Below are 25971 nucleotides of genomic sequence, written 5' to 3'. Positions count from 1 at the left end.
TCTCACTTGCCACTCATCGTGTGTATCCTGCGTGGTACAGCACAGCACCTCAATTGCTGTAAAATGTAATACATGCACACGGGGCACGATTGTCGAAGGGTCCGGCTGCCTCCCTCGGCGTGCATCGCTAGCCGCATGGACGCGCCCGCGAAGGGAAGCTGGTCGCCCTCTGCCAAGGGACCTTCTGGGCGTGATTGGATCTTTTGTTCCTCTCGCCATGCTGCCCTCGAATACCTGAGGTATCCAACGCGGCCTGGCATCAAATCATAGACTGCAACGGTCGGCGTGGTTGGTTAGGTCTGTCCAGCCAGGCGCCCCGTCCTGTCGACAACGAAGAGTCAATTCAGTCCTGGACGCAGGGCCACTCGGTGCGCTGAGAGACGGGAGGGTCGCCCGCCATCCCGATGCCCCCCGGCGCTGCCCTGGGCTTCCCGCTGTCCCGCCGCACCCACTCATCCACTGATGGATGGTGGGAGGGTCTCCACCCCCGCACCCGCAGGTACGCAAATCGACCAGGGGGGCATCGGTGGTTGGAGCCCCCCAGCACGTTTGGCGCACCGCCAGAATGGGTGCTCTCCCACCTAGAGGCCCAGGTACAGTACAACATGGGCACGTTCTTAACACCACCACCACCACCATCATGAACCCAGGCTTTACGACGTCGTCGCGTAAATCCCCCCATTAACATATCTGTGCACCGTCCGCCGCGAAAGGCACCACCAACTTCACTGAGAGCAATAAAGCTCAATTATTTAGCTCCAATGTCCTAGGTAGACAGGGATCCGGCCTGTTAGTCTACAGGCAGCCATGCAGGGCGGCCCTCCACTCTCTTGCAAGTCAGCCTCACGGCTCGCCCCAGTGCCGGTATATAAAACGGCGTCAAGAGCCGCACGCGTCAAGCCCAAGCCTGTTCCGCCGTGTTCTGTCCCATCCCATCATGGCAGCGGTAACGTCTTTGCCCGAGGTCATTGACCTCACCCTTGACTCCGACGATGACAGCGATGAAAACACCAAGCCGGCCTCCGTTCTCACTCCCACCAGCATCGTCTTCAACCCCCATCCACCGCCCCTCTCCCAACCCATCCAGCGCCTCCCCCCCTCCGTCGGCCCCTCCCTCACCAAGCTCTCCCGCGCAGACCACCGCACGCTCGTCGAGAAGCGCACCTGGCTGCAGACGCACAAGGTGGCCGTTCCATCCATCTGGCGCGCGGCTCCGTCGTCTTCGCGCGCGAGCCGTCACAAGGCCACTCCCTGCAACGACACCGTAGCCAGCACCAACAGCAGCAGCAGCAGCATCGCGACTGGTACCCCCGTCGACGCAACCCTCGTCTTCGCCCAGCAAGAGGCCGGCACCGCCGTCTGCCTCTCCCCGCGCGGTCTCCTCCTCACCTGCGCCCACTGCATCGCCGACTCCCCCGACGACCTCTCCTTCGCCCGCACGCACTGGCTGCTCTTCCCCTCCGGCGCGCTCGTCGCCGCCGTGGCAATCGCCTGGGACCCGCACCGCGACCTCGCCCTCTTGCTCGTCACGCGCTGCTCCGCGTCTCCGTCCCGGGCCCTGGTCGTCCCGGAGCAGCTGCCCTTCCCGCACGTCCGCGTCGCGCCCTCCGCCCCCCGTCCCGGTGCTTCCCTCGTGTGCATCGGCCACCCCGCCGCCGAGGACCTCGAGCACCCCGTCGCCGGCACGCAGACGGGCTACGACGTCCTCGTCGTCAGCACGGGGTCCTACCGCGGCCTGGCCCCAGGCCCGAACCCTGACCCAGACACGAACCCAGACCCGGACTCGCACCCGGGCCAGTACCAAGACCCCCAGGACAACGCCGACATTGGCGCCCTCATGCACGACTGCTGGACCTACTGGGGCCACAGCGGCGCGCCCCTCGTCGAGCGCCGCGCCGCCGGTGCGCTCGTCGGCCTGCACTCGAGCTGGGACGACGAGACGGCCATGCGCAGGGGCGTGCCGTGGGAGGCCGTCACGGCGTTCCTCGGGGAGTGCGGCGAGCGGTTCGAGGCCCAGGCGGCGGGCGACTGGCCTTGGTTCGTGAAATGAAGTAATCTGTTGACCCGGCCTGTCGTGCAAGCCTCTTGTGTAAGCTATACATCTCGACTCGTCGTCACATACGCCGTTCTCAGTGGAAATCCCCGGGAAATGAGAGACGATGCCACGCCGCGTCACGTATGATCGGGCGAATCGCATTCATATCGACATACAGTCCGCTCTTGTACATGGCCAGCCTGCCTTGCCCCTCAGGGTCCTCGCGTCCTCGCTCCAACTCCATGTCCAGAGCCTCGTCGTTCTCCGCCCCTGTAAATCATGCAGTCCTTCTGCGATCCGGCTGTCGTGATGCTGCCACTGTAGAGAGCCTTGCTGGGTATGTCCCACGGCTTGCGCTTGCAGCACCCGAGCCCAGCAGATTGGCAGTTGCCACGGGTGGACACGGCTTCGCGGTCTGGTGGCTCGAGGCTGCCCGATCCTCGCGTGGGTTGATGTCGGCCCCCGTGATTCGACGTCTCCTCATCTTAGCGCCAGGATTGGGGCTCTCATATGATACCACCTGGGGGGTCGTATCCAGTGGCCGCCCCGCGTGCTGCGCCTCCCATACCGCCGCTCCCGGGATCGTCCACTTGCGCGCTGTTTGTCTTTCGCAACATGAACATGGGCTTCTTTCCTTCCTTGTCTAGCTGCTTGAACAAGATCAAGGGTTTCTCGTCCATGCCGAGACAGCGCTCTTGATCGCCGTACACAATGTACAACGCATACTGGTCCCACGGTGCGTTGATTTGATACTTTTTGAGGGCGGCTGGAAGCACCTTGTGGCACGGGTCGTCCATGCTCACGCGGAAGGACTTGAATATCTCGACCGAGGCATTGCTTGTGCTCGGCGTGTCTGGTACCGGCGTCTCCCTTCGTCTCGGCGGCACCCCACTCGACAGCTTCTCGCGCCCACCATAGGTTGAGTGGTCCGTCTCGTTCAACGTCGTTCTGTTCGAAGTGACGATGGAGTCGCCGCGATATGATCGAGAAGCCAGGGTCGCGCCGCTGAGATGGTTTTGCGGTGACGTCGGGGAGGGCATGTTTGGAGAGGGGTATGCTGAGTTCTGGCCGCCGCCGTTCATGGCTGCAAGGTGCGAGGACGACATGACGGCCCTTTCCGCCGCGCTGGCAGGATCCAGTGTCTGCTCGGCTATCGTCCTCTCGTGTGATGGTTGTGTCGGCGAGTTGCCTTTGGGCGTCGCCCCGATGAGAATCTTCCGCTGCGAGTACGATCGCATGACGCCGGGGCCGGGGCCCTGGCCGGGAGGTGGAGTTGGACCTGGTGGTGAGATGGTCGGTTCGAACGTGTATGCTCCGCTGCCGCTCAGGTTAGGCAGCGGTTGTTGCGCGTCTTTGACGAGCCGTAAGGCTGGGAGCATGTCTTCGCGAAGGCGTCGAAAGTCGTCCGTCATCCGCCGTAAATCTTGTTCCAGTAGACTCATCCGCTCGTCTCGTAGGCGCAGCTGCTCGACTAGATGTTTGATGTCTTTCAGGGTCGCCGTGGCGTACTGTGCTTCGGCGTCGGCAGCTACGTGGCAAGAGCACGACAAAGTCAGTCGAACAATCACGCAAAATCCGTTTTGGGGGGCGATGCTTACACAATGGCAGGTAGTGATCGCTCTCGATGGGTACGTCTTGTGCTTTCTTGACGTCGTAGACGCTCTTCAAGATGGTCAACCTGTGGCCGACACTAGCGATGCCCATGCTCTTCAGGTCGTCGTGTTGCAGCGCCACGAGCGCCTCGCCGACGATTTCGTTTTCTGCAGTAAGGGGTTCCTAGTCAGCAATCGATCGAGCGTGCCCGGGTGCTTGGGCGAGGCGCAGCAGGACGCATGTCCAACAGAGGGATTAGGGCCAACATACCGACGAATCGATCAGCATACTGAGGCAGGCCGATGGTGCCGATGAAGTCGGCGCACTCGTCAGCGGTCCACTCGGTGATGATGGTCTCGGGGAGCCTGTCGGCGCTGGCGCGGTGGGCATATGTGGTGGGCGTGTGTTCGGCCGACGTGGACAGTTCGGAGTCGATGGGGGAGGCCTCGGAGTCGCCAACGGGGGAGCGGTCCCCTATGCTTCGCTCGTACTCGTCGTCGGCGTCCGACTCGGCGTAGGCGGTGCCGCCATCGAAGTTCATCGTGTCGACCGAGGGCGGCGGAGCCACGAGGGCCAAGGGGGAGTGCGGTGCCGACTGGTCGTCGCGGCTCGAGGCTTCGGACGTTTTGTGGCTGGCAAGACGTTCCGGAGGCTCGGGAGGGTGCGAGGCGGGAATGGGTGGCACGACCTTGCGGGCGGCGACGGGCGGCCTCAATCAATCGGGTTGAGACAGGCGGCGTCGCTCAGGCGTGGCGGGTGTCGGTGGGCGACGTGGCCGTGGAAGCTGTGCTCGCTGAGCGAGGAGGTCGAGGTTGAGGTCGAGGTTGAGCAAAGGTTGATGGAGGAGGAGGGGCAGGCAGGGTCGGGCTGGCAGAGCAAAGCAGGCACCTCAAGCAAGGAGGCGAGGCGAGGCCAGTCGAGATTGGATTTGGATTGGGCAGGCTGGGCTGGGCCATCCATGTTCGGGCCAGGTTTTGGTGTGCGACGGCGGAGCGGGTGCCGGCGTCAGTGGAGCTTTGAGGGGGGGGTGATGGGGGGGCTGAGCCCCCCAGCATCCCAGTGGAGGCACTGTGGCCGCGACCTGCAGAGCGCTGGAGGCCGGGCATCTGGGCCCCTGGACATACGGGTCCGCTGCCGGGCTGGCAGCTACAGCGGGGATGGGCGCTGCGTCTAGCGGCCCGTGGGAGCGGTCGAGTGCCTGAATAAGGGAGGGAGTGGAGTGGAGCTGCTAGGCCCCGGCTGAGGTGCAAATACGGCGGCGAGCGGGCCCGCTACAAAGCATACGGACAGTGGGTGAACGACGGCCAAGGGGCGCCGCCAGTCACCACCTAAAGACGCGCTGCGACCTCGTCTTGTCGGTTCGTGCTGGGCGGGCAATGGAGCCAGGGTCCTGTCCGTCATTCACATCCGTGGACAAACGACCAGGCCTCAGCCCCTAACTTTGGTCTCCGAGGCCAAAGTCGCTCAACTGTCCTCGGATGCAGGCACTCGACTCAAGTCCATGGTTTAGCCACGAAGCTCAAGCCCATGACGCTCTCATACCAGGTACTCATCCAAAGCCGCCAGCCAGCCCGCCCAACGCCCAAGACTCCAGTAGAAAGAAGGAGAAGTGCAATGCATCGAAGCCCAGCACATCCATGAAACGTCCGGATCGGCTCCACCGAGCATGACAGACTCGATCTTAATCAAGTCACAACTTGCAAAGTACCTGCAGATATTAAAGAAGGGTTCCTTTGCACGGCCTGGCTTCTCCAGTCGCACCCGCAGGAGGACGCCCGAGCGTTCGGTCCTGTCCTCTCAGCCCTGCCCTGCCCTGCCCTGCCCTGCGGTAGCTCACCTTGCCCACCTCCGGTGTCTGTGCCGTGCCCCGTGATGCCGGTCCCGAAGTAGTGTCTGTCTAGTCGTACAGTAGTTGAGTCCATCGTAACCACTATAGTCTGTCATATCACATCCCCTTCGTCCACCACCACCAAGGCTACGAGGCGGCAGCAAACATGAGCAAGCGTGTCAAGTGTAAAAGCACAGCAATTCAACGACGACCACAACACCGACGACAACGTGTCTACCTGGCTCCGCAGCACCGTGCCTCGCCATCCATCCCCAGCTTGCCCGCGCATCAACGCCCCAATTTAATAAACCAGCCAGATTCAACCGCCGTTGTCATGCAACTCCACCACCACCGCCGCCACCTGCAACCGCGAGGCCACGGTGCGAATCATGGAGCTCTGGGCCCAAGGCGGCCGGTCCCTGTCGGCTCTCTTCTCTCGTGGAAATGTCTCGTCTCAGGAGGGAGGCCACTGGTCGAGTAAAAAGTGCCAATCGTTGTGCGTGCATTATATGGCACGGTACCTCGCTCCGACCTGATACTGCCAGGGTCAACATCGTTATGGTTGCCTTTGGTGGTAACATGTCCCAGCTGCTTGGGAATGTGGGCGTGTAAATGCCAACTCGGTGCATCTCTCGAAAAGGCACGTGTACATCATCGCCGGCAGCTCCTTAACCCACCGATGCCGGATCGTCGCCAGCACCACCACAGGCAATCGGCGGTTGGCCGTGCCCGAAATCTTCATCGGCAGTTGGCGAGATGGTTGGTCGCACGGCACAGCGCCGGCCAGACAGTCGGAGACCAACCACAGCTCGTTCTGTGCGACAACCTCATTGTCCTGTGCCGGGCTCGGATCTGCTGCTGTTGCCGCCGTCGCCTCGTCATCAACGGGCGCCCATATAGCAGGATGCCCACGCATGGCATCTTAGGATGCCGTGGCTCAACCACCTACCTTACCTGCCCTGCATTGTGTGATCTGGCACTTCGTAACAGCGAGCAACTTTGCTCCCTGTACCACGGTCATCTCCGACCTGACGTCTCGGCACAGGCCGCCTCATCGTCAGGTTACACCGGACGAGCTTGCATCAGCACGGGCAGGATGGTGAATCGCTGAGCTGCGCTTATACATCAAGCCACCAAGTTAAACCCCCCCGACGAAGGATGGCCTCGACCTATAGTCACCGCTCCCCAACACGTCTTCACCCTCAGGTCCAGCCGTCGTCAAGGAACACTAACCTGAACCACAACCGCCTCTTGTCTCTGCCTCCGCCAGCGCCTTCGCCACCACCGACACCGTTTCCTCTCGGTGTGCCTTCGCCTACTCCTCCTACCTACCGGATCGCACCACCCTTCACCTGCCCCCTCCTCGCATCCTCACCGCCGCGCCAAGCATGTAACACCTCCTTCCTCTACCCCAAAGCCTCACACGTCCGGTATAGGCGAACAACCGTCAGGGGTCGCTCGCCCGATCTCTGTCGCCCGCCTGCCCATCTGCCACCCGCCGTCTTGTTTCCCCGGACCCTGACCCGGCGGCAAACTCAGCGCTGTGGGCCGCCGGGACGCATCCTCCCAAGAGTCATGAAAGCATGCAGGCAGCAGATAGATGGATCGAAGATGCTCGGATTCGATGGAGAGCTGCGAGTAAACCGCCACCGCCGTCGTCGCCGCCGCCGCAAGACCAAGCCCGTCCGAACAACCCCACCATCTCCAGAGCCCAAAACCCCCCGACGACGATCATCTTCCCTCTTTCCTTTCCCTCCCTCCCCGCCGTCCACTCCACTGCTCCCTCTTCCGCCTCAGGAGTCCCCTCCACGATATGAAATCGTGAAACGCCATCACCTCGTATTCTTTTTTGTGTTCCTTGGTCGTCTCCTCCTCCCTGGTCCCGTGTTTCCTGGCCCGCCCGTCACGTCTGGCCCGAGACGGCGGTTTGCCCCCCCTCCTGCTACTGCTCCTCCCCGCCTCAAGCCCTTCACCAACCCGGTACCCCGGTGTCTGCGTTTCAGGTCCCCGAGCGTTTAGCAGATAGATAGACGGGCACTCTTTCGCTGCGGTGGACTGCCTGCCTTCTTTCTGCCTCTCGTCCCTCTCAACATGGAACAAAGAATAAAAGAAAAATTATTGTTATGGCGCGGACGGACCACCGCGCATCGCCGCACCCGCCGCCGCCCACGGACGGAAAGAGGAGCGATTCCAAATCACCATTCGTCCCCGTTGTCGTCGTCGTCGTTGTGACTGCTCGCTCCCGTGTGCCTGGTGCCTAGTGCCTGGCGCCTGGATGCGTGCGCGAGCGCGTGCGTGCGTGCATACGTGCGTGCAGCGTGCAGCGTGCAGCGCGCAAAGGCCGGTCCTCTACCTGTGCCTACGTAGGACTTTGTGCCTGGACCTTTGCGCCGGTCTCTGGTCCTTGCGCCGGTCTCTGGACTTTGTGCTCTGTGCCTGGACCTCATGCCTGCGTCCGAGCTCCTGCCTGTACGCATCTCAGCTTAGACTCTTGCCTGTTCCTAGGACTCGTCCCTGAGCCCAAGTCCAAACCCACCTGCAGGCCATCACCCATGGTTCGATCACCACCATCGTCATCTTTCGCTAGACATACTTCGTAAACCAGAGGGGGAATGGAAGGGACCGTTGACGCCATCGTTTGACGCCACCCCCAGGGCCCGGCGTTTCGGTCCTGACCTACCTAGCTTCACACAGCTCAACGTCGGCGTTTGTCACGTCTCAGCATCGTCCGTCGTCGGCGACCTCCAGGGGAGGCAGCCAGCTTTGGCGCCGTCTCACTCCGTCCAAGGGGAGGGTCGGAACACCGAGCGTTGCTTATCTACACATCACCCCGGCCCTGCCCTCGCGCCGTCAATCGTCATGCGCAGGAACCGCCATATGCAGGCCCCGAGTTAGTCGTCGTCGACTTCACTGTGCTGGTCCAGGCAGTTTATGTCCTTAGGTCGATGAGGTGTATGTTACACTGCTTCGTGCGATGCTATGCCTATGTACCGCCGACCAGCCCACTCTCATCATCGTCACTGCCGCGCCGGGCTTCGAGGCTCGAGTTTCCAATCATTACCGCCACATGTTCCGGCACAAGCAGTCGTCTTCGCATAGAGCTTCGCATAGAGCCAAGGCCCTGGCCCGCCCCTCATCGCATGGGGCTCCCGCCCAGTATTACCCGCCAGGTACCCAAATGCAAATAAAGCCTGTATGTGGAAAAAGTGCTTCGGGCATGGCCCGATTGGCGCTGTCTGCCGGCCGCGACAAACAGTTTCAAGAATGAGACTAGAAGAAGAAGAGGAAGATGATGATGCTGATCAATGCTCGTGGCCCTTGCGACAAGGGCCAACAGTCTATTCAGATGCGCCCCAAACACCCAGCCCATTACCCGTTTCATGCGTTACCGTCGTCGAAACGATGCCCCCAACTTGACGTCACTATTGGCTAGACCATTACCGCAGCGGAAGCTTGGCGTCCTGGACGCCTCGTTGGATGATGTCCTCGAGGCGCCATCGAGGCGGCTGGATGGGCACCCCGTTCGCGGCCCTCCACTCGCGCTCGTGCTTGGCATCGACGCCGGCGGGAAGCGGCTCCAGGCCTCCGGCCACGCCCGTGGAGAACTTGAGCTGCAGCAGGTCCGCCACCTCGTCGCACGCCGCCAGCAGCCTGTCCAGGTCGTCCTTGTTGTGCGCAGCCGAGATGCAGAAGCGGGCGCGAGAGCTGATGAGGGGCGTGGCCGGGTAGCCGACGACGACGACGGAGATCTTGCGCTTCAGCATCTCGTGGCTGAAGGCCGGCATCTTTCCGGGGTTGTAGAGCATGACCGGGATGATCGGTGAGTCGTCATGGCCGTACACGATGTACCCGAGGCGCTTGAGACCGAGGCGGAGGTAGCGGGAGTTGAAGGCGATGCGCTGCAGGCGCTCCTCGCCTTGGCCCGGGCAAAGCTCGCCCGTGATCAGCTTGAGCGAGGCCAAAATCTGCATGAGCACGCTCGGAGTAGGTGATTCGCCGTACTGCGTGCTCGCGTTCGTGACCCTGAGCTTGTCGATGATGTGCTTGTCCGCGGCAATGTAGCCGCCGTTGGCGCCGAAAGACTTGGTCAGTGTTCCCATGAGAATGTCCACCTCGGCAGGGTCAATGCCAAAGTAGTCGCAGACGCCTCGGCCACGCGGGCCCAGTGCGCCGATGGAGTGGGCCTCGTCGACGAACAGGTAGAACTTGTATTTTTGCTTGAGCGCCAGGATGCCGGGCAGGTCGCACATGCTGCCCTCCATCGAGTACAGACCCTCCACGACGACCAGGATCTTCTTCCAGGGTCGGTGCGTGCGCGGCTGACCCTGGGAGATGGCCTCACGGAGCACCTTTTCGAGGTCGCACATGTCATTGTGCTTGAAGGACTGGATGACGGCATTGGAGAGACGCGCGCCGATACGGATGGAGGCGTGGTTGAGCTCGTCAGAGATGATGAGGCAGCCCTTGGAGACCAGCGCCGGGAAGGAGCTGGCGTTGGTGACGTAGCCCATGGAAAAGACCATGGCGTCCGGCTTGCCGACGAAGCTGGCAACCTCGCGCTCGACCTCGAGGGCGAGATCCGTCGTGCCGGCGTCTGTGCGCGGGCTGCAGAAGCTGACGCCGTATCGCTTGACGCACTCCTCGACGGCATCTGCGCAGGGTCCCTCAGACTGCGCGAAGCCGAGGTAGTTGTACGAGCTCATGTTGAGCGTCTCGGTGTAGGTGCCAGTGTACTGGTAGTTGCGGTTGAAGTCGTCCGACTTGCGGTCCATCAGGGTGATGAAGCGGCCAGGAACGCCGATGGTGGTGCGAGCGAAGCAGTCGTCGAGCCTCATCTTCAACCTACGGGTGTAGAAGCTGTCAAAGTCGTCGTTAAGCGGCGCGTATCCATTCTGGACCTTGAGAGGATTGTACAGCTTCTTGTCGCCGAATCGCTTGCCGAAGAAGTCGCGGATGTGGCCGAGCAGAATGAGAAGCAGGTAGCTGACGTAGGTTGTGAGGAGGAAATAATACGGGGGCTCGTCCTCGATGGGGGCCGCAAGAGGTTCGCCGTGAGACTTGCTAACATATAGGTGACTCGGATGGATGAGGGGGCCGAACTGGGCGTCGACGCGCCTGCGGTGGTCCATCTCCTCGGCCGACTGGGGCTTGAAGAGCGTCGTGGTGGGCGGCTCGACGTTGTGGTCGCCGGCGACGGCCGTGGACAGAGAGATGGTGGGCAGGGAGACGGACGGCGGGGTGATGGTGGGCGCGGCGGCACCATTGAGTCCCTGCTGCTGCAGTTGCTGCTGCTGCTGCTGTTGCTGCATGGCGAGCAGCGCCTGCTGGGCGGCCGTGTGCTCCTTGGACTTGGGGCTGGAGGAAAAGAGCTGGGCGAGGCGGTTGCCCTTGGAGGCGGAGGGGCGTCTCTCTCCCGTCTTTTCGGACTGGGGCATGGCGGAAGAGGTCGAGAAGGGGTTTGCCAGTTTGCGGGGCATGTCTCCGGGGCGGTCAATCGCAGGAGCAGCTGGCAACAGGCGCGCGGCGAGGTAACGGTCCGAATCGGGACCTGGGTGGTAACGTCGACAAACTATTCGATGCAGCGGGCGGCCTGCAGGGAGTGTGCTGCACGTTGGGAGTGGTCAGCGCTTGGGGTTCGGACGCAAAGAGATGGTGGAACGGCGCGTCTGCCAGGGCAAGCCGTCGACGCGATGGCAGTGCATGACGGCCGCGTGGCCTGACGCATAATGCGTGCGTGCTGCGGCAACGACGAGGGCGAGGCAGGCCCGTCCTGGCCGGGATGACGGTGGCGATGGTTGCGCAGAGCGACGACCGTCCATCCAGCCGGTGCAGGAGCCGGGCTCTGTGCCTCCCCAGCATCCGGTCACGTCGGACAGCGACAGAAGACCGTCAAACCCCAGAGGGCCGCCGCGGCGAGAAGGCGCGCATGCTGGCCGCAATGAGGTCCTCGCCGCCTTGCTCGGCGTGAGGCAGGAAAGCGCCCCTCGATCCAGATGCGCGCCACGCACAGAAAGCTCAATTGCAGCGGCCACTGACGAGGCGGATCTGGCGGAACAGACGGGAGAGGGAGACGCGGGGCATGAAATTAGAACTTACCAGTAGCCCACGGAGTCGACACGGCGGTACCGTCGGGAGTGAGTGCAAAGGCGACGACGGTGTGAGGGCACGTGTGGTGTGCCTGTCACCGGTTCGAGATGGACGCGGGGGTTGAGGCGATTCCCTTTCGTGCGTCGTCCTTGTCGTCGTCAACGTCGGTCGTCAGTCGAACAGTCGTCGATAAGGCTGGCTGCTCGGAAAGCTCGCGGTGCTTTCGGGTCGGGGAAGACGGCCGAGCGAGACGGTCTCTCTCCGCACGGCAGCTGCGCTGGCTGCACTGCACGGCACGGCACGGGAGCGCGGCACAGGACACGACACGACACGCACAACGCAGCGAACGCGCCGCCCGATGAAGATTTGCAGCGGCCAAAAAGCAACGGCAAAAACGTCGAGCAACGGTTGCAGGCGCGGAGACGGGACGAGCGTGCTGGTCCTCGTTACTCGTACGGGGGGGAGGGACGTCGATGCACAGGGCAGAAGGGGGGGAGAAAAAAGCAGGAGTGAGTTTGCCGGGTGAGCGGGAACTGGCGAGATGACGGGCTCCAATCCAGGGGCTGGCGTGTGTCTGCTGCCACAGGCCGGCGGCGCGATCCATCGATCACGGATTGGGTGGATTGGATGGGACGGAACGGCACACCTGGGATTGAACCTTGCAGCCAGCGGCCAGCAAGCAGCAGCCGCCGGGGGGGGGGGAGCCGTCTACAGCAGTACCGGCGGCGGCGGCAGCGGCGGACGACAAGCACCTGACAGCACCAGCGGCGGGCAGCGCCTGTGAAGATTGGAAGCCTCCACTGCGAAACGGGCGCTGGATTGGACTCGTACGGGACGCGCAGCTCCACCCGCCATTGCAGGTGGAGCGTCCGGAGCTGCCGCCCGCCGTCCGCCGTAGGGCAGTCGAGTCGGGCGACGTGACGTGACCTATGGACGAGGTAAACTCCGGCCGCCTTACCGCCTCCTGAGTCGCCGCGAACAGGCGAGGACGGGCGTCCGGCCTACAGCAGACGGGTTTCTGGCAGTCTTGCGCCGAATTGACTTTGGTGAACCCAAAGGCAAGGCATGCAACGCACTAGGTGTGGATGGATCGAAGCAAGATTTCACTTTTACAGTGGAGTGGCCGCCTATGGCAGGCGCTCCAGGCCACTGAAGCGCAGCGGCTGGCCAGGGCATGACGGTTGTGGCCTAGAGGTACGGTGCCGGGACGCTGACTGAGGCGCGAGACGGAAGGCCCAAGGCCCCCTACGGCCCCCGAAAGCACCTTCAGTTAAGGTCAGGACGGAAGCCCAGCTCTGCCCGGGCCCCACAGGCAATCTTGCAGTGGCTGCCGCGGCCTTGGCACCAGCAGTGGGGCGCCTTGCGATGGATCACGGTCCATGTCCACGGGTCATGGACGGCCTCCTGTCTTGCCTGTCTCCCATTCCCCAGCAGGGTGGGGCCTACCGACGGCAACCTTTTTTTATGAAATTTTGATTGACTGAATTTTTCTGCCCCCCGGTTTCTTGCCCGTTGCCTGAGGGCGTGTGTCTCGCCTCCAAACTCTCCGGATACTCCGGAGCGCACGCCCAACGGGGGATTCCAACGTCCCATCGGTGATTTTCGGACAGTAGCAGTGCTGTGCCGAATCGTGCTTGTCAAGTCGTCTGGTGACATCAGATGCATGCACATGGGCACGCGCGCACCCGTCCGGCTCGGCAAATGTGCTTGTACATGAACGGCGCGACGTGATCGGATGGTATGGTTCGCGCGATGCCCTCGTTCACGTCGCCTGCAGTGAGGTCGCGCGAGTGAGTGAGTGAAATGCAGCGACTGAGTAAGCGGCCCTACCTCAGGTTCTCGGCTGGGAGGGCCCGAGACAGTCGCGTGAGAAGGGGCCAGGCTGCGGCCCCCAGTGGGTTCCCAAAAACTCCCCAAGCCGCACATCCCCCTTGCAGTAGCCGCGACGAACGGACGGACAAGCGTGGACGTGGAGGTGACAGGCAACGGCGCGGGCTCATCCAGGGTTCCGACCCCCACGGGATTCGTTCCATTGCTCGCGCAGCCGGCAGCAGCCAACTGCAGTATCGAACATGCTCTTGTTCTCCATCATACAAACTACTCCTATATGCAGACTTTATTTAGGGTGTCCTTTGTTCGCGCAAGGCATGCACAGTCACTGTCCGATGCTCCGAAAACCTAAGTTAGTATATGACGGGAGCCAACGTCGTGCTGCTGCTCTCCAGCTGCGGACGCGGCCCATGCTCACGGTCGAGCAAGAGCTAAACTTGGTCGTGGCAATCCAGTGCAGCGAAGTATGGATTCTATAGCCCGTCCAACTACAAGTCCCATTGACGTGCTATACTGCACCTCACCTGGTGTCTGCCGAGGATATGTTGTGTTGCCCGTGACTGACTGTGCCATTGGAGGACAACTCGCTTGTGAAGCTACACGTGTATGCGTCACCACACCCGCAACTTGATCCCGTCCACATTACCCAAAGTCCGGACAGAGTACGTACGAAGGTAGTACAGCGTACGCCATGTTGTCCTCGTGGATCAGCTTTCGCGTCAACGCTTCCGAATCCAATGCCCCCCTTCGTCAACGCCCACCGAGCTTCCGGCCGAGCGTCTCAGCCGCACCTGCGGGGAGCTGGCGGACTTGACTGATGAGCTCCTTTGGCTGTTTGACATGACATGACAGAACGGTCCTCCGTCCCATGCTGGTCTCGGCCTTGAACAGCCGCCGTCCCAAGCCACACAAGAAGCTGTCCAAGGCCGAAAAAGGGGCCATTAGCTTGCCTGTCCCCTCGTTCAGCCCATCAGCCACACCATCGCACACACGCACACCCCGCCGGATCACCGTCCCACCGCGTCTGTTGTCCTCGGGCGGCGGAGGGACGAGAGAGGGTCCAGGTCTCGCGCGCGGCGGGCGGTGGTTGAGCCTCCGCGCTTCGCCCCGGGTTGCGCCGGGCCGCAGCGGAAGGCACGACAGGCACCACCACCCATGAGCTCCTCCAACGCACCACCGCAATCCCGAGCAGCTGCCCCAACAATTCTGCTTCGCCCGGCAGTTGGCCAGCTTTTTTCGTTGGCATATGTGCAACGACACTAGACACCCTCCTTTTCCCACCGCTCTTTTCATTGTTTTCCTTGCCTTGCTTGCAACCCTGTCCATCTGTCTCCCTCCACTGTCGTTGGCTTCCGCAATTCCTGTCACCGATTCCGCGCGCGGCCGAACCCCCGGCCAGACCCGCTCGCTCGGCCTTCCCGCGGCTCTCATCGAATTCTGCCCCTCCCCCGCCATTCCTCAGCCCGCCCACGTTGCGATATCCAACGCCAACGACGCGCGGAGAGAAATTGGAGAGTTTGCACGCGCGTGTCTAAAGCGAAGCAAGCGACAAGCCAGCAGCAATGGGCGAGCTCATCAACGGCCACGGCAGCGAGGAGCTGTGGCGGCACCCCGACCAGGCCTCGACGCCCATGTGGGACTTTATCCAGCGCGTCAACAAGAAGCACGGCCTGCAGCTCCACGGCTACCCGGGCCTGTACAAGTGGTCCGTCGACAACGTCTCTTCCTTCTGGGAGGAGGTCTGGGACTTTGTCGGCGTCGTAGCCTCCGTCAAGGCCGAAAAGGTGCGTTCGCCGCGTCTCAATGCCAACCTGGCCTTCTCTCTCCCCGACTTGACCGTCTGTCAGCGAGGCTCTCACTCTCGACTTACACGTCTGCCAGGCCCTCCCCGACGATGCGCCCATGTTCCCCCGCCCCGACTTCTTCTCCTCGGCCCGCCTCAACTTCGCCGAGAACCTGCTCTTCCCACCCACGACGCCGCCCATCGACCCGTCCTCGCCCGCCGTCATCACCACCACCGAGCTGCCCGGCGACCTACGGTCCACGTCTTGGGCTGAGCTCCGCGAGGCCGTCCGCTGCTGCGCCAATGCCCTCCGTGCCGCCGGCCTCGGTCCCAACGACGTCGTTGCCGGCTACGTCTCCAACCATGTCGAGGCTCTCGTTGCCATGCTCGGCGCGGCCTCCGTCGGCGCCATCTGGACCGGCATCAGTCCCGACAATGGCGTCTCCGCCGTCCTCGACCGCCTCAGCCAGATTGCCCCCAAGGTGCTCTTCGCCGACAACGGCACCGTGTACAATGGCAAGGGGTGGTCCAGCACCTCCAAGACTGCCGAGGTCGTGGCCGAGCTGAGCAAGTCCGGGCTGCAGACTGTCGTTGTCATCAACAACATCAAGGGCGAGCTGGGGCTCTCCGACCTCGAGGCGCATGGCGTCAAGGCTGTCGACTATGACTCGTTCCTTGGCGGTGCCCCGTCCGGCGATCTCGTGTTCGAGCAGCTCCCTCCCTCGCACCCGCTGTACATCCTCTACTCCAGCGGCACGACGGGCCTCCCAAAGGCCATCGTCCATACCGCCCTCGGCACTCTAATCCAGCATAAGAAGGAGCACCTGCTCCACTGCTCGCTGTCGTCGTCGTCCCGCATGCTCTACTACACCACCACCTCGTGGATGATGTGGCATTGGAGCATTGGCGCCTTGGCCGCCGGCGCCACTCTGATCGTCTACTCAGGGTCTCCGTTCCGGCCAAACTCCCATCTGTCGCTTCCGCGCGTCCTTTCCGACCTCAAGGTCACTCACTTCGGCACGTCGGCTGCTTACCTGACGGCCCTCGAGGCCAACAACGTTCGCCCGGTCCGCGAGGCCGACATCGACCTGTCGCATCTCCAGGCCATATACTCGACTGCTTCGCCCTTGCCTCCGTCCACCTTCCGCTTCGTCTACGAAGCCTTCCCCAAGAGCGTGAACTTGGCCTCCATCACGGGCGGCACGGATATCATCTCGCTCTTCGGCACCCCCTGCCCGCTGCTGCCGGTTCGCACCGGAGAGATCCAGTGTGCCGGCCTCGGTATGGACATTCGCGTGGTCGATTCGGTCACCGGCGAGCAGGTCCCAGCGGACGAGCCTGGTGACTTGGTCTGCGTCAAGCCGTTTCCCTGCCAACCTCTCACCTTCTTCGGCGCCAATGGCGATGCCAAGTATAGGGCGGCATACTTTGAGCGGTTCGAGGATGTCTGCGGAGTCAAGGGTCCCGTGTGGCATCACGGCGATTTTGTCAAGATCCCGGATCCGGGCACCGGTAGCCTGGTCATGTTGGGCCGATCCGATGGCGTCCTGAAGCCCGCAGGTGTGCGTTTCGGGTCTGCAGAGATATACAACATCCTCACGAGGTTCTTCGCGTCAGATGTCGAAGACGCCGTTTGCGTGGGCCGCCGCAGGGCGACCGACAACGACGAGACGGTCTGTCTCTTTGTCGTGATGGCTCCAGGCAAGACTTTCAGCGAAGAGCTCAAGGCCAGCATCAAGGCCAAGATACGGGGCGAACTGAGTCCGAGACACGTGCCGGGCGTCGTCGAAGAGTGTGGCGGGGGCATCCCCAAGACGGGCAACGGCAAAAAGTAGGTCGTGACATCTGCGAGAGTGAATGCGCCGTGGTTTGCTGACAGAATGTCTGCAGGATCGAAGTCGCCGTCAAGCAGATTCTTTCCGGAATGAACGTCAAGACCAACGCCAGCGTTGCGAATCCCGAGGCTTTGGAGTGGTTCAAGGCGTGGGCTGCTAGCCACTAATGCGATCGTCTCTGGGACTGAAATGTTGAGCAGCAAGAGAACAAGACAAGACCTGCCTCGGAGCAAGGGTGCCTGCAAGATGGGAGAGCCCGAGCTCCTCTGGGTGCATAGATGCCGAAACGCTTATGACGACATGCCTTCAGCGTGCGGGAGAATAGGACGTAAAAATAGACTTGAATAATGGCCGCCCTGCCTTGCTTGCCAACGAAAGCACGCAATGATCCAGGGGTATGTTGGCCGCTTCCTTCCTGGCTTGGTACGGACACAAATCTCATAAGCTTGTGATGAGCATTCATGGCCAAGGGTTTCTTTCCTGGTCCCGACAAACAGATGTTAGGCGGCCAACAGAAACGCCGACTCTACGCCTTGTTGGCATTGCCTGGCCAGTCTCGGGCGTGTAAGTCCTGTCCATACCCGTGGTACTCCGTAGTCCGCACGAAGTATTTCACAGAGGATAGCTGCGTCCGAAAGCAAGCCGGTGGCTTGAGGCACTGAATGGTCATACATCTCGTTTAGGCAGGACGTGTCGTACAGCGAGCGGCTAAAGGGCGACGAACTCGCATTTCTGCATGCGGTATCACAGATACTAGTTTCACCACGTCCGTACCGCAGCCGGTATATGTAGTTTGCTCACCGTATTGTTCCCGAATGCACGAAACCTGGCGCTCCGCATGAGCGGATGTATATGTACTACAACGTAGCATGTTGCGCATGGCTCCATCTGTTGGGCGACGAGGTGGCCCGGGCCGAGTCACGGTTCCCCGATTCGTCACCAAGCCGCCACGGCGCGCTACCAGGTCCGAAGGATGGATGTTTCATCTCAAATGACCCGCGGCGGCCGTTTCTTCTGCGAAAACATACCTCCGAACCATGCAAGGACTCAGCGATCCGTGAACCAGAGGGCAGCGTGGGGCCAGATATCGGGCTTGTATGAGAGGCCTGGGATGTCGGATTCTCAAGGGCTTCACCGCCACAGGTCATGGGTCAAGCGGTGATGGTTCGACGGACACCCAGGCCAGCGATTGTCCGACGCGGCTGTTGACCACCGATCATGTCATCGAATGCCACCACGGCGACGCCCCAGGCGACACCGAGCAGCGGCTCCATGACGGGGAGGTCGCATTCGACAGTGCATAAGTGCGTTCTGGCCTGGCCCTTGCCATGATCCTTGGGTCGATCCGTCCCTGATCGCAAATGAGTACCCATTTCGCACGGTAGCGAAGTGGTCTGCAGGCGACAGGGTTGCCAGCTCTCGTTGCAACGCGTCCGAAATTGGCTTGCGGGCTCGTGCATGCCCCCAAGCACAAGGACCCGAGTAAGAGCAGGCAACCAATAACACAATCTCCGAGGGTCACTGGATGTTAGCCAAGGCGCTGGCTAGTGGCCCAGAGCCGGGCATCATTTTGTGACCTGGCGCGGTTGACGTCGCCGTACAAGTTCGGCGCTGACTTGGCCTGCCCCCTCCTCATTAATCCCAGGACAGGGGTTTCGTCTCTGTTCGAGCCTTCGAGTCCGCCCAGGCACATGCAGGCTAGGGGGCGCCTGACCTGGAGCAGTCCGTGGCGCGCCGTGTGGGCCTTTGACGGCGGACAATATTCTCTCACGGAGGCGTGTGAGAGAGGCAGGAAATTCGCACTCTAGGGACGACGGAGGTTCCGCGACGAGTTCGTAAAAGAGGCTCTGTCTCGCGACCGATCTCCCTTTTCCGAAAATGACAAGTCGTACTCGGGCATTGCTGTGTGGCGCAACCGAAGCTTTGTAGGCATCCGGATGCTTGGTGCATCATCATCATCACCACCCCCAGGAGCACCACCAACGCGGTGACCAAAGGGGCCCGTTTCCCGCCCAGTGAGGGACCGGACCTTGGCCCGGACAGGCCGGGGGTGTGTTGGACAGGCACACCGACCTGGCAGGGCTGTCAAACCACGGTGCTGACCTGTCAGCGACGTCAACGTCCTGCGCATGATGCCGTCGGGGCCTAATTCGGCGCGTCCGGCACGGGCGGGGGGGCGAATGGTTATTAGCAGCTCCCTGACCGGGTGACGCCCGGCCGGGGTGCAGCGCCTACTGCGTGTATTCGTGCAAGTATTGCTAGAAGCGACCTTGCATTGTCCATTTCACCAGAGTCGTTGACGCGAGATCCGGGGAGCGAAGTCCGAGACGGGGCGCGACTTGCATCAGTGTCTCGACAGGGAGTGGTGAAGTCATCGAAGAAGTCGAGACTCGTGCAGATCGGAATTGGCCAGGGCTCTCCGACAGACGAGGGCAGGGCCTCGAAGAGCCAGACACTCACTCAGGACCTGGGCGTGGCGGCGATGGTGGATGCGGGCCAGGGGCATGACTGGGTGTGTGGGTGGGAAAGTGGAAATTTCAACGCAAGACGATTTTCTTCGACACCACTACGTCTGGCCTCACTGGACCTCACTGGCGGACGTGTCGGTCAGCGGGCAGTGAGCGAAGCTTGTCCCCCGCAGCTGCACCTGGGTCAGCCCCCTGCCAGCGGCGACAAGGTGCTTTGCACATTGCTCAGCTTCATGTTCCGGGCGCCAGGTCGTAGTATGTTTCGCTTCAAGACCTCGGGCGGGAGAGGCTTGCATTTGCGAGATGCAGGTCCGCCATTCGTGTGTCGCGTCAGCCAGCCGTGGCTCGTACTGTGCTGAGGCTATTTCGTACGGAGTACATGCAGTGGCCAAGGTCCGCGAGAAAGCCGCCTGAGAGACGACTGCCCTGAGGTAGGTACTGGCCGGGCACCTACCCAGGCAGGTTGTTAGACGCCGCAGGGCATGCTGTGCTACGGGTGTCCCTTTTTAGGTACAAGACGGGAGGTCAGCTCGAGGGCTGCCGCACGGCGCAGCAAACCGCGACGCCCGAGGCAAGGTACCTTATGCCCCCAGTGCCTTCATGCTCATGGAACGCGAACCATCGTCGTAGATGTGACCTCGTATGCGCCGCAGTCTGCCACGTCTAATAATGGGCGGTCAAGCATCGCATTGCCCGGGACTCTGAACGTGATGCCGCATGATTTAAGTTGGCTGGCCAGCTTAAGGTGCTTTCGAGCTCTGACGGCGTAAAGCCTGGCCAAGGCGTTGACGACGCCGCCGCCGGCCGCTGCTGCACACACGGACGGCTCTTGTTGCGCCTCGGCGCGGCGGCGGGATCGCTCCCAGCTGCAGCATCGCCGTTCCCACGGCTGGATTTCGTGCATCTGCGCGGCGCGCACGGGGTCGAGCGCAGCGCCACAGACTTGGAGATGGGACGGAGCCTTGCTCGCAGGCTGCCCCAGCGCGCGCTGGAGGTGTCCTGGATCGCCTCCTCAGTGGCCCCCGCGCGCTGGAGGTGGCGCCCGGACGGTCCTGTCGACCTCCGTCCGCCCTCCATCATCCTGCCCCATTTCGACAATGCCTCCGTCCGACCCGTGGAGCGTGGAGGGGACGGGAGGGTCCCTGCCCGCTTGACCCCAGCATCTCATACACCAAGTGGTGTACTTGGTACATGGATCCCAGCAGCTGGAGGGGCTGGGCAACCACCTCACCAAGCTCACTTTCCACGGCCTCCACCTCGGGCTCTGGCGGTGGAGCGGCTGGCGTTCCCAGCAGGGCCAGCTCCGGGTGCGACTGATGCAGCGTCAAATTACCAACGGAGCGCGCTGCTGGTCTTGGGACGCGGCCGGCGCCCACTTTTTAGATGCGGCAGCTCGCCGGCGACGCAAGAAAGAAATAGGTACGGATATGCTGCGCAGGCTTTGACGGGCCAGGTGGTTGTGGTACTTGTACTCGCACAGTCTGTAGCTCTGTTGAGCTGGCCTCCATGCCTCAGGTCAGCATCTTCTCGCCCACCCGCCGCCCCCAAGCTTGGCGTGGCGGCCAGCCGACCGTCTCGTAATTGTACTGTACGAGCAGGATGGCGTCGCGCCTGACAGATGAGAAAGGGGACGACAAAGAAAACACCTGTCCCGAGGCTCTGGTAACGCCCCCTCCAGGCGCGATGATAAATGATGGCGCCTCAGGTACCCCGTCGCTCGTATTTAGCTGTCGAGAGGAAAGGTACCTTACTTGGCCGCAACTGTACCTTAGTCTGCACCCCAACGCCGCGAGGCCGGCCGGGCTCCTAACCAGGCGACGGTCCATTTGCAACGTCCAGCTCCTGCAATTGCGCCCCGTTGGGCCCCCCGGCTGCTTCCAAATGTTGCTTCGTCACCCGGCCTCAAGCCCGTCCGTCGACTCCGTCCGTCCACCCAATGGGGCCGTCGCCCGATCGAGACAAACATGTATCCAGGAATAAATGCCACGCAGACGCATCTCGAGCGCCCGCGGCGAGAGATTCACCCGCGACAGCAGAGCGCTCTGCGGAGTGGCCGTGCTAAGGCATGTATGTCTTGGGCCCAGCCCGGCGTGCTCGTCGAGGTGGGCGGGTAATAAATAGCCTCGCCGGCCGTCGTCCAATCCGCGGCGAGGCACAGGAGCTAAGGTAGGTACGCACCCGAGGGGAGCTCGCTCGGCAGGTGGGCAGGTACCTGGCACCTGACTTTGATTGCCTGGGGGAGCTGACTGAGGTGAGCCAAGTAAGTACCTTACCCCGGGGGCCCCGTACCTCTCAGGGCCATTCGCAGCGCACAGCGAGGTGGGCTTGGGACCCGGGAGTGTGCAGGTGAGGTGGGTGTGGGCGCCAGAGTGGGAGCTACCAAAAAGCTGCCAAGGTACCGAGCTACCTACCTGAGGTGGCCGTCGTGCCCGCCCGCCCGTCCGCCCGCCCCTGGAAGGAGCTCGACTCGACTCTGGCCCGCCCGCATTCCCTACCAGAGGTACGAGTACCTGAGGTGCGCAGCGCGCCATCCCTCTGCCCTCCGCCGGCGGTCTCCCCCCCCCCTAAACCGGCCAACAATCAACCGCCTGCACCCGACACCACGCCAAACTGGGCCAAACCACCCTCACACACCACCGCACCACCGCAACCACTCATTTCTCCTCCTCTCCTTCTCCCGCCCTCTCTCCGTCTCTCCACCCCCAACCCGTCCGTCAATTCCCTCGCCCGACGACGAGCATCGCTCACCCTCGCGGCTCAGCTTCCTCCTTCTCTCGCCGCCGACCACTTCGACTTGTCCTCCTCGGCCCCCGCTCGTCTCGAGTCGTCCCGTGTGTCGTCGCGCCCGTTTTGCCGTCCGTCCCCTGGTGCCACGCAACGGTCACGATGAATTCCCAGGGCGCCAACGATGTGTCCCCCGAGGCCATGCAGGCGCGGATCCAGCAGGCGCGTCGCGAGGCCGAGACGCTCAAGGACCGCATCAAGCGCAAGAAGGATGAGCTGTCCGACACCACCCGTACGTGCTCAATTGATTTCGTGACTGTTTACGCCTCGCTTCGCCGCTGGCTGTGCTGACGCCGTTGTTTGCCCCCAATTGCAGTTCGCGCCGTCGCTCAACAGGCGCATGAGCCTATTCCTAAGAACCAGCTCATGAAGGCCAAGCGAACACTTAAGGGCCACCTGGCCAAGATCTACGCCATGCACTGGTCCACCGATCGAAGACACCTCGTCTCCGCCTCCCAGGACGGCAAGCTCATCATTTGGGATGCATACACCACCAACAAGGTCCACGCCATTCCCCTGCGGTCCTCATGGGTCATGACCTGCGCCTACGCGCCGAGCGGGAATTTTGTCGCCTGCGGCGGCCTGGACAACATTTGCTCCATCTACAACCTGAACCAGCAGCGCGACGGCCCCACGCGTGTAGCCAGAGAGCTGTCCGGCCACGCCGGATATCTCTCGTGCTGTCGCTTCATCAACGACCGTGCGATCCTGACCTCCTCGGGCGACATGACGTGCATGAAGTGGGACATTGAGACGGGCCAGAAGGTTACCGAGTTTGCCGACCACCTGGGCGATGTCATGTCCATCAGCCTGAACCCGACGAATCAGAACACATTTATTTCCGGAGCTTGCGACGCGTTCGCCAAGCTCTGGGACATCCGCGCTGGCAAGGCTGTTCAGACCTTTGCCGGACACGAGTCCGACATCAACGCCATCCAGTTCTTCCCGGATGGCCACTCGTTCGTCACGGGATCCGACGATGCCACCTGCCGACTCTTCGACATTCGGGCTGACCGCGAGCTGAATGTTTACGGCGTAAGTTCAATTCCGCTCAAGCCCTGTGGATGATGCCACTGACGGGAAACGCCTGCTCTAGTCCGAATCTATTCTCTGCGGCATCACGTCTGTCGCCACCTCCGTGTCTGGCCGCCTTCTCTTCGCTGGCTACGATGACTTCGAGTGCAAGGTACGAAGCGGCTCTTTCTTGACGCCCCGCGCGTTTCCTCTAGCTCGGCAGCGGTAACTGACTGAGAAACAGGTGTGGGACGTTACGAGGGGAGAAAAGGTCGGATCGCTTGTCGGCCACGAGAACCGTGTCAGCTGCTTGGGCGTTAGCAACGACGGTATTAGCTTGTGCACAGGCTCGTGGGATTCTCTGGTACGGCCCCCTAGATCCGAACCCCCTTTCTTTCTGTGGCGCAGCTCCACGGCGTGCTGTCATGACGCACCCGCCATTTCCTTGCCTTGAATGCCGTGCTCGTCGCTAACCGGCACTTGTGCAGCTTAAAATTTGGGCGTACTGAGCAAACCTCGTCCGCGATATCGAATGGAGGCATGTCTGGATAAATCGACTCCAGCAGCACCGCGACCCAATGACAAACCCGCAATCTGCAATCGAACGACGACTAGTCCAGTCGTCAATCTCCGATGACGCCGCACGCATCATGCGAGTGCCGGCGTTCGCAGGACGAAGTGACGACACGCACCTCCTCACATACATTACCCCCGTGGTTCTTTTTTTTATCTTGTTGAAAACTCCGACGACGAAGCCTCGAGCGACACAACCCAGATGCGAGGCCAGTTGCCAGCAGCGGTGAGCCTGAGGGGGAAACTGACTGACACGATACCTTTTTCCTTGCTTTGGTCTTGTTTTTTGTTTTCCTCTTTTTTTCTCCGCCTTTCCCACGAGCCGAAGGACTCTGCACTATAGTTCCTCCTTCACTGAGACGCCGCTGGTCGTTGGTAAGGGGCGGTTGTATTACTTGACGGTTCTTCATGTCCATCGATGGCCTGCCTGTGTGCGCTGGTGGCCCTTGGGCGTCTGGGGTCGACGTGTCGCGCCAGGCACGGCCATGTGGATCAGAGGGACCTTATATACGCCATGCAGGATCACGAGCAAGAAGATCGAAGTTGGCGTGGACGCGTGGATGTTATGGCGGTGGGAAGCGGAACGAGTCAAGCGTGGTCTGAGAGGATGAGAGGAGCGTCGGAGTCTATACCATGAACAGCCAGACCTTGAAATAATACACTACGATGACCCAAACATGGTGGGGGTCGGGATTCAACCACGGGCGCTCTGCGCCTGCGCCAAGGGGACCCTGATGCCTCGCAGGACGCAGTGCGTGTTCCAGGCGTGACGTTGGCGTTCATGTATGTCGCGGGTAGCGAGGGCGATCCATGGTTGGTTGGCGTCGGAGGATGACCCTGCTTTACGCCGAGTCACGTCCCGGGCCATATTGACCGAAGAAGGGGTACGGTTCAAGCACGTGAAGTCCGAGTCAAGGCGCCATCCTCGCCTGAGGCCCCTGGTCAAGGCATGACACGGGGAGATTTACCTGCCAAGGCCCATGACGTCGTCGCAAAGAGAACACCTCAGATTACCACAACCACCAATGATGCCACAACGCGGCCGATTGGACGGCAAGCTCTTGTGATATTTGTGCCCCGTGCATGTTCAATCCTTGGCCGGGGAGAATAGACGGTGGACAGCAATTTAGTCCTGACGCGGAACGCGTCCCGCTCACTCAAAAGCCATGGACGTGAACCATGCGCCGGCTCAAGGGCGTTCCCCGGCTAAGTGCGCGACGGAGTGAGTGCCAAGCGAAGCACTGACCTCGGCGGCATGCGAGCGAGGCGGCCATATATAGAAACAAGGGAGGGACAAAGCTTCCGAGCATGACGGGCTCGTCGTTTGCTCATTTCAGACAAAAGAAACACAAAACAAAAGTCCTGGGTGAAAAGGACGCCCTTTTGACCCGCCAGGTGCAGAAGAGCGAACCACAGTGTATAGTGTAGTCGGCGTGGCCGAAGGGAGGGATGGCTTCGAGTCCGCCAACCACGGCACTTCCATATTACATACGGACAGAGAAGAGAAAAGAGGGCCTGCAGCATGCACGTCGGGCTTGGCTGACAGGTGGTAGCGGTGATGATGATGGACGACTGCCGGCGCGTGGATGAAACGCGCTAAGGGATGAAACTGCCGCCGGCTGCCATCCATCCCGCGCCGTGGCAGCAGTTGGGAGAGGCTCAACTCAACAAGAGGCGGTCGCGCGAGCGTTGGCAACGGGGCCGCCGGCGTGTTGTTGGTTGTGTGTGCCTACAGCAAGTAATACCGTGCCATCGTGGCTCGTGTCCCCAAAGGGATGGACGGATGCCGGTCGGGGTGTGGACGGCCGTGACTCGGAGCCAATGTTTTCGGGAGTCACGAGGCGCGCGATCAATGCAGCCCGCCCTGGGATCCCGGGCTTATTGTGTATAACACAAGCTGAAAAGCACGTAGGGCAGGAATGCTACCTTGGTGAAATGACTTGAGCAAAGGGCTTGCTTGGTGTTGTGACGATCCAGGGAGATGCTCCTCCTGGCGCAACGACAACCGCCGCCTAAGCTATGTATGTACAAACAACGTATTGACAAGGATGAACGGCAAGGGAAGAGAAAGGGCCCCAGGCAGAGCACGCACCCGCATAGACGCGAATTAAGGTCCTTCACGAGTTCCACTTGTGCGGCCT

The 25971-nt window shown here is 61.7% G+C and overlaps 5 protein-coding genes across 5 annotated transcripts; 3 read left to right on the top strand and 2 right to left on the bottom strand.

Moving 5' to 3' along the window:
• Window positions 1–937: 937 nt before the first annotated feature.
• Window positions 938–2050, top strand: PLICBS_005777 (uncharacterized protein; the record flags this gene model as incomplete). The annotated part of the gene is made up of 1 exon (XM_018319485.2): window positions 938–2050. One exon carries the CDS (start codon window positions 938–940, stop codon window positions 2048–2050), a length of 1113 nt encoding a protein of 370 aa, XP_018181959.2.
• Window positions 2051–2541: 491 nt separating this feature from the next.
• On the bottom strand, window positions 2542–4169 carry PLICBS_005776 (adaptor for signal transduction; the record flags this gene model as incomplete). Its single annotated transcript, XM_018319484.2, has 3 exons — window positions 2542–3563; window positions 3634–3795; window positions 3899–4169. 3 exons carry the CDS (start codon window positions 4167–4169, stop codon window positions 2542–2544), a joined length of 1455 nt encoding a protein of 484 aa, XP_018181958.1.
• Window positions 4170–8893: 4724 nt separating this feature from the next.
• On the bottom strand, window positions 8894–10933 carry PLICBS_005775 (serine palmitoyltransferase component; the record flags this gene model as incomplete). Its single annotated transcript, XM_018319483.2, has 1 exon — window positions 8894–10933. One exon carries the CDS (start codon window positions 10931–10933, stop codon window positions 8894–8896), a length of 2040 nt encoding a protein of 679 aa, XP_018181957.2.
• A 4002-nt stretch (window positions 10934–14935) lies between these two features.
• Window positions 14936–17158, top strand: PLICBS_005774 (uncharacterized protein; the record flags this gene model as incomplete). The annotated part of the gene is made up of 3 exons (XM_018319481.2): window positions 14936–15157; window positions 15255–16987; window positions 17047–17158. The coding sequence occupies 3 exons, from the start codon at window positions 14936–14938 to the stop codon at window positions 17156–17158; spliced, it is 2067 nt and encodes a 688-aa protein (XP_018181955.2).
• A 5187-nt stretch (window positions 17159–22345) lies between these two features.
• Window positions 22346–23766, top strand: PLICBS_005773 (guanine nucleotide-binding protein subunit beta 1; the record flags this gene model as incomplete). The annotated part of the gene is made up of 5 exons (XM_065600800.1): window positions 22346–22475; window positions 22560–23278; window positions 23340–23429; window positions 23502–23621; window positions 23746–23766. 5 exons carry the CDS (start codon window positions 22346–22348, stop codon window positions 23764–23766), a joined length of 1080 nt encoding a protein of 359 aa, XP_065456872.1.
• Window positions 23767–25971: the final 2205 nt, after the last annotated feature.

Source organism: Purpureocillium lilacinum (assembly GCF_023168085.1).
Source record: "Purpureocillium lilacinum CBS 284.36 DNA, scaffold_4, whole genome shotgun sequence".
Lineage (NCBI taxonomy): Eukaryota > Fungi > Ascomycota > Sordariomycetes > Hypocreales > Ophiocordycipitaceae > Purpureocillium > Purpureocillium lilacinum.
Note: the sequence above shows the minus strand (reverse complement) of the source record. Positions and strands in the feature narration are given on the sequence as shown.